The sequence below is a fragment of the Acartia tonsa genome, chromosome 1 (genome assembly GCF_053477335.1).
Source record: "Acartia tonsa isolate MP-2025a chromosome 1, ASM5347733v1, whole genome shotgun sequence".
Classification (NCBI taxonomy): domain Eukaryota; kingdom Metazoa; phylum Arthropoda; class Copepoda; order Calanoida; family Acartiidae; genus Acartia; species Acartia tonsa.
Window position 1 is genome coordinate 41560911 of NC_137260.1, and position 12256 is coordinate 41573166.

At 32.6% G+C, this 12256-nt stretch overlaps 1 protein-coding gene across 4 annotated transcripts; it reads right to left on the minus strand.

Moving 5' to 3' along the window:
* Nucleotides 1–1058: 1058 nt before the first annotated feature.
* LOC145319674 (uncharacterized) lies at nt 1059–11376 on the minus strand. Of its 4 annotated transcripts, none has more exons than XM_080161969.1 (15): nt 11031–11376; nt 10600–10646; nt 9905–10022; nt 9418–9503; nt 9044–9189; nt 8003–8148; nt 7439–7525; nt 6513–6611; nt 5844–5912; nt 5409–5474; nt 4825–5025; nt 4111–4302; nt 2289–2351; nt 2003–2098; nt 1059–1639 (listed from the first exon to the last, which is right to left on the minus strand). In XM_080161969.1, the coding sequence occupies exons 1-15, from the start codon at nt 11109–11111 to the stop codon at nt 1550–1552; spliced, it is 1587 nt and encodes a 528-aa protein (XP_080018095.1). In that variant the 5' UTR covers nt 11112–11376; the 3' UTR covers nt 1059–1549. The 4 variants fall into 4 exon arrangements, with proteins under 4 accessions (XP_080018095.1, XP_080018088.1, XP_080018109.1 ...); XM_080161962.1 differs by having other exon boundaries at nt 7427–7525; XM_080161983.1 differs by having other exon boundaries at nt 1230–1670.
* Between the last annotated feature and the right edge of the window lie 880 nt (nt 11377–12256).

Here is a 12256-nt window from a genome sequence, read left to right on the forward strand (position 1 = left end):
ACTCGAATCCGACACACCTCACCAACAGAAAAAGGTTCGCTACAATTTAAAATAAAGTCGTAAATACATAAAAAAAAATATATGTGATAGTGCAGCCTTAAAAATCTTATATCCTTTTGAGTACAGAGAGTCTGACCTATGTAAGAGTTTTATAGAGAAGCTTTGCTTCTAAGAATTATATTAAAAATAAATTTATTAAAGGAATTACAATTATAATGTTGGTCATAATATTAATAAATATATTATTTTCACAGTTTAAAAATAAGGTGCCTTTTACAATTTTAAATAAAATTTTTATATTTTATTCATTTAGACATGTTTTTACAAATAACATTAAATAATTTTGGTATTAAATGGCACCAATTTAATTTGTAAATTACAAAAAATGCATTATAAATATAAGATATGTTTTTTTTTCACTGGGATATTAATATCAAATTTATAAAATATCATTAAACAATTATTTTGAGGTTTTTGGTGATTGTGACTGTGTGTACAATTTACTTGAAGTTATAGCTTATCCAAGGTAAAAATATACGAATAAAATTTTAATTACGTTATCCTTTTCTGAAAATTAGTTTAACTTTATTTGAAATTCTATATAGTTTATTGAAGATTTCCCACAATTAGTATGTTTATTTAAGACATACTTATTTTATGGATGTGCATTAATTTCGATAAAAACCATATTTTGATGAAACAAAGCTCACAATGACGTCCACACTTTTTATTATAGGGGGGAGGGGTAAACTATTTATTTGGGGGATGGGATTAAACACCCCTTTTCTCACCCCTCCCCCCCCCCTGTATGGACGTCCTTGCATAATTATACACTCAATTTACAAATCTTATTAATGCTTCACCAAATTACAGTGCTTGTTGTTGGTATACAACAGGTTGTGCCAGGTCATGTCAGGCTGTGCTATGTAGAGTGGAATATGCACTGGTTAGCCTGACAGAATACAGGTGCCAGGGTGTGCTATGTAGAGTGGAATATGCACTGGTTAGCCTGACAGAATCCAGGTGCCAGGGTGTGCTATGTAGAGGGGAATATGCACTGGTTAGCCTGACAGAATCCAGGTGCCAGGGTGTGCTATGTAGAGTGGAATATGCACTGGTTAGCCTGACAGAATCCAGGTGCCAGGGTGTGCTATGTAGAATGGAGTATGCACTGGTTAGCCTGACAGAATCCAGGTGCCAGGGTGTGCTATGTAGAGGGGAATATGCACTGGTTAGCCTGACAGAATCCAGGTGCCAGGGTGTGCTATGTAGAGTGGAATATGCACTGGTTAGCCTGACAGAATCCAGGTGCCAGGGTGTGCTATGTAGAATGGAGTATGCACTGGTTAGCCTGACAGAATCCAGGTGCCAGGGTGTGCTATGTAGAGTAGAATATGCACTGGTTAGCCTGACATAATCCAGGTGCCAGGGTGTGCTATGTTGAGTGGAATATGCACTGGTTAGCCTGACAGAATCCAGGTGCCAGGGTGTGCTATGTAGAGTGGAATATGCACTGGTTAGCCTGACAGAATCCAGGTGCCAGGGTGTGCTATGTAGAGTGGAATATGCACTGGTTAGCCTGACAGAATCCAGGACAGTGGGGTGCACAGAAATGACCAAACTCCTCCTCCTTCTCCCCCTGGAAGCATCGCGCACAATTATTTCACAACCTAATCAAGTGCAAGTGTGTGTGCCAGTTAAAGAGATATTAATGGACAGGACAAACAACTTTTATTTTTGGCTCAAGTTAGAAATACAAAGGAAGGTCTTTTTGAAACATTATAAAGTCATCTAAAACAATGACTGAGCTTTTCTGTTTAATTTCAAAATGATTTGTAGAAATGTAGTGTGATATTGTCCTTGATCAGCAAATGTTTGGCCTATAATTACTTATAAAATTGTTAAAACTCAAACCTTTCTTAGTATTTCTGATTTGCTTAATTCATTTTTATTTTTAACATTTTTAATAAAATTAATCAAACAATTTATTGATGTAAAGTACCTCTTCTTTTTTATCCTTTGCTTTGGCCTGCCTGGCTTTTCCTAGCTGTTGTTCTTGTTCTTGGATGAACAGGGCAAACATAAAATCACTTTCAACCTACAAATTAAATTAAAATTTTTCCCCCATAATTATTTCGCAATTTATCTTCTTTTATAAAATTCTTGAAAATTGATTAAAATAAATAACAGTAGACAAGTTTTTTTTGAAAGGCTGGGTACCTCTAATCCACAAATCGTGGTTTCAAAATAGAAAATTTAAATCTAAACAAAAAAATATTTTGATTTACTTGGTTATTAGTTGATATTCGTCCTCTGTCTCTCAATGTATCTCCAGCTATTAAAGGTGATCCCTAAAAATGAATAGCATATAATTTTTATTAGAAGTTGCCCCCCTGTACAAGGAAGTGTAGTGAAATATTTTTTAACGAAAAAGTTCTTTTTTTCTCTTAAATGTGTATCTACGGTTTACTGATGCATTTTATTTTACTTGGATCCTACACCAGACTATCATCTACTCTAATGAAGTGAAACAAGAAGCTGGCTTAAAAAACGATCTTCTTTATCCATCACCTTTTCCCCATCCCCTTTCCTTCTACTGGATAAACAAACTGACCAATAAATAGTGTCCATGTTAGCAACCTAAATTGACCACAATTCTTCCCCTTTCATAATAAACTGCAATTATATTCTACCTCTATTGCTTTACTAAATATTTTTTATGCATTTAAAAGGAGTTTGAAAACCTGTATTGATTTAAACTAAATCAAAGTTTATCAGATTATCAAATGCAAAAAAAGAATTCAAGGCCTAAAGTTACTATAAAGTATGTGTTGATAAAAATTTGAATTAATTTGCATGTGAACTGAGCAGGTTTAATATTCTAGATTAGAATTTAGTTTTAGAGTTGTTTAAAGACCTTTAACACTGTAAAATTACTGAATCATTTAGAGTAAAAATTAGCTGTGATCAGTATGAAAACATTTTGCTTGAAGAACCAGTGTTGAATTGATACACAAATGAGATAACTACTAAATTGTACAAAATAATGGATGTAGAATATACGTGGATATTATGACAGGGAGAAATTCGGTTGCTATCTTTCTAGTCATTTGTTGGTCAATTCATTCATCTAATAGGAGTGGAGGGTAGGTGGATAGTCGCCAAATTTTAGCCTCCAACCGATTGCTCTAGGCTAATTCTAAATAAAACTTATACCATGCAACCCTGCTTATTGCATATGCAGTTTTTGCCAATAACTTTAAAATAGGAAGGATTTTAAAACAGCATTCACTTTTTATTTAAAATTAAAGCAAAACTTCGTGGATTAGTAAAAACTTTATTAAATGTTTATGATATTGCAGTGAATTCTAAAAGTTCTAAAAGTTTGGGATTATCATGCTTAAGTTTAATGCAAATTTGTTTGGAAAAAAAAGGTTAAACTGAATCCAATTTCTCAGTTTTTTGCACTGTATTTTCTGTGAATTTAATTACTGTAGCCCTTATAATAATCATATAGGCATACATTGAAATGTTATGGGATTACTTTGTTACTTTGTTAGATACTATTGGAGTCGGCCCTTCGTCTAAGGTCAAAGTAATTAAAAAGGAAAACGATAGTAGAAAATAGCATCACACCATATAAAAACTTTAGAAGTAACTTGATCTAAAACTGTCAAATTGGCTATGTGAATCTTCCCTCCAATAGAAACTGAAATATTTAAATGGTTTTTGAGATCTAAACAGACAAAAAAAACTACTTTATACAACACTTGCGGTTGCGCAAATAGTATCTTGGGGATCTGTAATAAAAGGCTTTTGAAGTGGCAGAAAAATAGCCTAAAACCAACCCAAGGATGAAAATTAAAAATTAAACAGCCTAAAACCATCTCATGATCATGTGAAATTTCCTTGAAAAGAAGAAGTCAATCAATTCAGTAGTTATTGAAATTTCAAGCTTTAACAAAAGAACCTACTACTTTATTTAAGAGCATGACTTATTTCGAACATAATTAATATTTAACATTGGAATGTTTTGGCTTACTTTTAATCTTTAAATAATAACGTTCTTACATATTTTAAAGAACAAAAGTTAGCTAGACAAACTTTTACCTGGAAAAGAAATGCAATTAACCCAATCTCTCTTCCCCCCTCAGGATGTTGTCTTGGCTGCTGATGGTGGCCATTTTCTTGCGGATTTTTATCCCTTACAGCTACCTGCCTGTCCAATGATGGTCTGCTATGTCCTTGTTCGACTGGTTTTGTGGCTAGGTGAAGTTGTTGTTGTTGAAGACTTAACATATCCTAAAATAATGTAGTTTGACATAGTAGAATTATAATTGATGTATATCCCCAATAAATTACTCCTTCTGTAGATTAAATTTAGTGGTTGAAACTTTTGGACACTCAACTTAATGAACCAACCAATCCGAATTAGATAAAATTTCCCAAAATTGTTGAGATAAAGAATAAGAAAACTTTACCATAAAACATTGGGGACCAGTGTAATAAATATCTCAATGTACTTTTCCTCTTTGAGAATTAAGATTAATTTATGCTAGTTTAACTTAAGGACAACATTTGATATTAATTAGTAAGGATTGTTTAAAATGTTTGTAACACAATTGCCTGAAAAAAAAAGAATTAAAAAACTATGAATATGCAGCTAATAGAAGGAAAGTAATGCATTAAATAGCATTGCAAAATAGTATAAAAATATTTCAAAGTATACCTAAAAAGACATAATCGTATAAATTAAATTATATTGCGCGTTTTGCTTAGTTATGAAGTAGCTGTAGTAAGGAAATGCCATGTTTATAAAGTTACCTGTGTGTGGTCAGGAATATTTAATTCCGCCTTTCTTCTTGCAACCCGAGATCTATTCCTAGCCGTGACAGCTCGGGGTATATTATCAAACAAGTCCGAGGGAATATCACTGAAAGCTTCGGGCATGTCGTCATAAATGTTACTTGGCAAATCATCGTACACATTGGAGGGCAGGTCGTTGTATTTCGTCGCTTCCAATCCCTGAAAATTAATTTTAAAGCTGTAGGAACTGATTATTAATTTTTGAAGTAATGATTCCTATGATAACAAGTTACAATGTGTTGAACGAAGCATCTCCATAATCAGGTCAAAGATGTATATGTCCTTTGATAGTATTGGTATTTAAGTAATTTTGCTGTAATTGTAAAATTACACCTAATTATCAAGTTTTGACACTCTTCTGGTGTTAACGTCAGTTTTTCCTTCCTTTTAATTTTAGAGCTTCGCTTTTATATCTGTTGTCATCCTTGCTATGATAATTATCATCGAATTTTTGTTCATTGTAATTAAGTTTAATGAAAGCTAATGATTACATTTGACAAATAGTAATGCTTTTAAAATTTAAAACCAAAAACTATTTGTACCTTAAAAGTTTCTAAAGAAGACTTTCTACTTATATTGGAATCTTTTCTTTCTTCAGATTTCTTTCTCTAAAACATATTATATTTATATGATAAATAAGTATAAATGCTTAAAAGACATATTTTCATTTTAAGGTTTGATTACGGAGATCCAACACTCATATTAATGTACACTGTTGACCTAATAATCATTTTTAAAAAACGTAGTGGCTTGTTTAGATTGACTTTCTGGTAACGATTATAGAGTTGCTACGTTTTCTAAATCGTGACTCTTATAGGAATCATCATGTAAAGTTTGAAATCGATATAACAATTTTGACATATCTAAAATAATTTTGAAAGTTATCCGTTACGGACGGGAGCACAGATAGATCAACCCTGAATATAGAAAAGCTTCGCTTTTAAAAACAAATTATATTTTATTGTTTTGATGCTTGCCTGCAAGTCTTTGACAACTAAAAGTTCATTGTATTGATCTGATTTCTCTTCATCCTTGATTCGTTGCAACTAAACATGGATGACATTATTCATAAGTAGCGAACTTGCTAAGCATATAAACGACATACAGGCAGGGTGAGTTATATGACAATTGTTCAGTTGTCATAACATGAACATGTGAGAATATGCTATAAATTTTTTAAAAATTATGAAACCTTTGTATAAAAATAATTAAGACAATCCATGTAAATTATATTATGAATATTCATTGGTTTAAATAGCACCTTAGAAAACCTCATTTTTCCCATAACTTGACGGACAGACAGACAAAGTTAAATTCGCTACTAATTCGCTTAGCTCAAGGTATATACTATGATCAAATAACAGTTATTGGTTGTGAAATTTAAAGTTGGTTGTCTGTTAGCTATCGTGTGTCAACTTCAGCTGTTTGGAAACTAAAGAGAAATTAGGAAAAGATTTTTTAGTATGGCTTCGATACCAATTAGTATCCGCTGGATTAGAACCGGCTTTCAGCAATACTAAAAAGAATGAAATTAATACTAGTTTTGTTAGACAAGGACAAAACTCGTTTTAATCTCAGACTTTTTTTATTTTTACTATCCGCGGATAGCTGTCTATGATACGTTACAATAGATAACTATAACATACCTTTAAATTTCTAAGATGAGTAAATCTTGCAGCTGACAGAGATTGGTTCAACAAGTCCAGTTCATCTTCTAATAGTCCATCTGAATTCTTCTGTTTGGCCTTGAGAAAAATATTATATCTTTTCAAAAATATCAAATATGATTGTTTTTAGATAAAAATTGTACAATATCTATAATACAAAGTAGAATGATGTCTGTCTGTCCGTCTGTCTGTCTGACCGTCTGTCTGTCTGTCTGTCCGTCCCTTAAGATCTCGGTAACCACTGAACCGATCGGATTCTACTCTTCAGGGTATCTACCTATCAGTCCTGTGGTGGTTTTAAGCTATTTTCTTGGGGGATGGGACACCCCAAACCCCCCCAAAAATTAAAATTTACCCCCCACCCCAAAAAAAAAAAAAATTCTTAAGAACACATAAGACTATGAGCAGCACCAGTAGTAATTTTCTTGAGAACACATTAGACTATTTTTTTACGAATTTTGCGAATTCGTTATTTAATCGAGAAAATGTTTTCCTGCTGGGTAGGTGCGAAAATTTGCGATCCGTTCTGCTGGGTAAGTAATAGAAGAAGTAATTATACCTCTTGGGGCAAATCCCCTAGAGGCTAGGGGCGAAGCCGCTAGTTGTTAATAAAAGATTCGTTAATTATTTTATTATTTTGAGAGAACCATTATACATTCTAAAAAGATTGTGCAAGTTGGGCTGTATGACCCACCCCCCCCCCCCACAAGAATTTTTACAATGAGGAAACATTAAACTCCCCACCCCAAAGAAAAATGAATGAACTATTATTTGTTGAATACTTTTTCTAATTAATTTAGTTGTTGGTTACAGGTTTTTGCACTTGTATAAAATTATGAATTAGCTATTTACAACTATGAAATTAATGACAAAATAACATGGTTTTAGTTTACCTTAAATTTTACCTTTTTAGTAACTTTTGGTAAAGGCGCGAGACGTGCAGAATTTCTTATCAACTCTTGTTCTTCGGCTAGCAAGTTATCTGTTTTATTCTATAACAAACAATTGGAAATATTTATTAACTTTTGTTAAACAAATCTAAGGTATTAGGTAATCTTTCCAAAAAGTATTTGTTAAAAAAAAATACTTTCTACAGTATTTTTTAACAAGATACGGTTTAAATATATCTTTTCCTAGGGGAGATTTTTCTTTGGAGGGTGAAGGTATCCTTCCCATATCGGATCAGGGGTTTACGAGATACAGTGATCGTGATACTTTTATTTAATGATGACGTAAGGGAAATTTCCAGTAACATGGATAAATTTCAAATCAATTTATTTTTACCAAATGATCAATTTAGAATGTAATCTTTATTGGTTGTCATATAATATCATCATTTATTCCCTCGGGTAAAAAATATTCATTCTTAAACAATAGGAATACCCCATTCTATCAATATACATAATTTCAAGGGTTGTACAGTGCTGGATAAACACTTTAAGGGAAAACACCAAAATATTTTAAAACACCTGATGTAGCAAGGAAGCTCTTCCCAGAGTATTTTGTCGTTCCTCAACATTTAGTAAAATATTGTCATCATCCAAGTCTTGTCTTACTGATGATTTTAGTTCTAGTACACGGGCAGCTTTGGAAGTTATTGATTCTAGTTCTTCATCTGAAAAAAATATGTTTTCGGAAGGGAGAGGTTTAATAGTTCTTTTATGTTTTAGGATTTTATAAAGAAACATTTTAAAAGAGTACTGTAATAGTTCATTGATCGTCAAGAAATGGTTTAATTTAGTTTTGGTTATCTAGTGATAAAAATTCTTTTATGACTTTAAATAGCGCTTTAAGTGAATGTTCAGCCCCCCCCCCCCTCCCCCCTTATTATTTTAATTAAATTTTAACAGAGGTTTTTTTTTCTTTCCTGTGTCTAATCAATTCGGGGGAACATAAACCTGCGGGACTTAAGCCTGAGGTGCCCTACAGCAGCGATCCTGACCAGGACCAATACTTACCTAAAAATACAAACGAAAAGCCACCTCCCCCCCCCCCCTCTCCTCTTAATAAATTTGATTTCAAAATTAAGTGAATGAGCTTATCTTTGTTTAGAGCGCTCTTTTTTACCATACCTCTTTAAAATGTTATTAACGTAAACAAAGAATAACATTCAAAGGGCAGAATAAAATCACGAAACCTTTCATGTCAAATAATTCTATAATTATATCATGATGACGTGTTAAGGGTAAAAAAATCATATTTAATAACTAGCGGCTATGCCCCTAGTGGGAAGAAGGAGCGGAAGTAAAATCTATACCTTAAATTTTAGTTTAAAAAAGGAAAAATTGTAGGAGTGATTTATCTTTTAAGTGTTTTAAGATACCCTCTTCTAAAACATTAATTAACCTTGTCAGGACCCTAAAGAAGTTTCATAGTAAAGGAGATTACCTGTCAAGTTGAGAACCTGTGAAGGAGAACCATATCGGTTCAGCCGTCAGCGAGATCCTTTGCTACGCACAGACAGACATTAGACATCCTTTTACAGGCAGGAAACCAGCAAACATTCTTACCTAACAATTTAGAAGATCTTGTAGAACTCGCAGCTGGTGTTGAGCTTGTTGTAGGTCTGTTACCACTGGCTGTTTGGGGTGGTGGTCTCTGTTTAGTAGCTGTCTTAGAGGATCTTCGTGTTGTGGATCTTTCTGTTGGTTCAGTACTATAGCACAATAAAAATAAGAATAAATATTTTTCATTCTCATTATTTTTAGTCTCTAAAGCTAAAGATCTCAAAAATTACTGGTCCGGTTGTACTTGTAAGCTTTATAAAAAAAGTGGTTTTAAGAAATTTTCTAACCTCCCTCTCCCCCGAGACAACTTGAATGAAAGTAGAAACAGTGTTAATTACTTACAAAAAACGCTCATTAATGAAGTATTAAAACCTTACCTAGCTGTTGATATCCTTGATGAGTTCTTAACTGTAGCAGTAGATTGTCTTGAAGCGCTCAATGAAGGTCCCAGTGCATCGTCACTCTATATGAATCGTTATTGTATAAGATAAAAACAAGAGTGTCAGTTTCTTTCTTATCGTTATAGGATCCCAATATGTATACAGGTTCCGGACTAACCTTTCGTTGAATATTATAATAGATGTATAATCCAGACAACTACATGGATCAAGTGTCGAGGACCTTTTCGTCTGCTAGCAAATTGCTTTCCGCTCTTTTGTTGAGACATTTTTGTGCTAATATTTGCATTGCCATTGGTTGATATTCAAAGACCCAATTGAAACTCAACACTGGGTCCAAGGGGTGAAGATAAATAGTTATATAATCCCTCCCTTATTGTTTTACTCTAATGAACATAATCATCAATTGACTGTTAATAATTGCATGTTAAATTGACTTGATTATAGTATAATAAGTGCAATTTACCTCACGAGAAAAATCTTCACTGAGTCTGTTTTGATTGTAGAAGATTTTATGTTGTCCATTTTGTTGTGTGACCGGCCTGCTGGCAGCCTGTCTGTCCACCTGAGAATATCCTCCATACCTGAAATAAATATATATTTTGTTGTGTGACCGGCCTGCTGGCAGCCTGTCTGTCCACCTGAGAATATCCTCCATGCCTGGAATAAATATTTTATTGTGTGACTGGCCTGCTGGCTACCTATCTGTCCACCTGAGAATATCCTCCATACCTGAAATAAATATTTTATTGGTTGACCGGCCTGCTGGCTACCTGTGTGTCCACCTGAGAATATCCTCCATACCTGGAATAAATATTTTATTGTATGACCGGCCTGTTGGCTACCTGTCTGTCCACCTGAGAATATCCTCAGTATCTGACATACAAAAAAAATTATGATAGGACGAATGTTTTAAATTCTTTTTTTTTTCAGGTTTTAGGCTATTTTATAAGAAAGGGGGAAGTATTATCCATCTAAAAAATTTCCCAAGGAAAAAGTATCTATAACACATTTACACAACCTTTAAAAGTTGTTTGCTTACGTTAAAGGGCTGAGTAGACTTTTTCTTACCCTTCTTGGTAATTTCTTTACATAGACAGACACAGATACTCAGTTCAGTCACTTTTTTTAAAGAATAGATGAATTAATTGAAATTCTTACCTAGCATGGTATGCATCTACTTCTTTCACGTCTGGTAGATCAACTAACTAAGATAACAAGAATATTTGATATTTTGACTACAAGTGAATGGCGAACACCTTATCTATTGAAAATAAGGATTTTGCTGAGGCACTAGCCATGCAGTGGCTTAACCCTTCAAGAAAAGCTTAGTATTTAATTTCTATTTAACAAAAATAAATTTATGTTTAAGATGATTATATCAATTTTTGCCTGTTGCTAAAACTAAATACTCTCAGATAATAAATAAATAGACATATTATTTCTAATATACTCTAAATAAAATCAATATGAAACTAACGTTTTTAAATAAAATCTATATGAAACTAACGTTTTTTTGCCATTTAAACTTCTATACCAGTGATTTATCAATTCAAAAAGTCTAAAAATACTTATTTACAAAGAATTTTTACCTGATTTTCAGGCGCTTCAAACAAAGATTGTGTCAACTTTTTAAACTTTTCTTTTCTTAAAGCTTCAGTCGTAGGATTCATTATTATAACTAGACAATTTTATCCAATAAAAACATAAATTTTATATATTATTTAAGTTTATAATAACATTATATGCTTTCTCATTAATAATAAATTATTGTATTTGGTTTCTTCAACATTCTATTTAGAGTATCACTTTAGGATATAAGCTTGTTTAAGCTTAAACAGAACTGTTAAATCTCTAAATGAATTTAACTTTGGGCACTCGTTGCGGGAGTGTGTATGCTTGTATGTGTGTGGGAAAAGGCCTGGTTTGTCATATACTGAATGTTAAGGACAAGGAATTTGTTGGATATACGTTGGGGTGCAATCATTGTCGATAGAAATCCTAAATAATAAATCTTTGAGACCATGTTTATTACTACAACACAAACTAACCCTTTCTCTTTTAATTTAATTGAATTAATGAATATAAAAGATATCTAAACGCGTTCTGTCATTCGTTGACTTAAAAATTCTGAGAATTGGAGCAAATCTTAATTGGGTTATACAAACTACCAGCTCTAAATACTTTTTAACCAATGTTTAATCTACAGAACCTATACATTTATATCCTTGCCTATTTATTCGGTGTGTAAGTCTTTTATTTTGCAAAAATAAAATAATTGCAGAGGTTTTGGGTTAATTAAGAATTCGATTTAGTACATTCAATATTTTAGGTTTTACAGTAATTTTAATTTACTAAAATTCACAAAACAAAGGATTCTTAAAATCAAATATTAATTCAACAATTAGAAGCAGAATTATGGTTTTCTACTTTCAAAACATTTGTACATTCTTGGTCTGCATAACGTTTGCCATCTCTGGAAATTGCAAAATGATTAAACGGAAATGACGACACACCATATACGTGCGTATATCCTCATATGTATATAGAATATATATCATCCAATCGATACCATGTTAAATACCAAATTTATAGGCAAAGGATAGATAAGTTGGCTTAAAAGTTAGACAATTTTTTTTCTAAATAAATAGTAATTATGCAAAAACAAGGATGACAACATCCATAAAAGCAAAGCACTGAAACGGTAGGACAAGCGGACACATTATAGTGTTTGATTGAACTGAATAATCAGAATATAAATGTATAAGAGTTAAAGCAAAATAGTAAGTAAATTTGTTGAAAAACTGCTTGATACAGG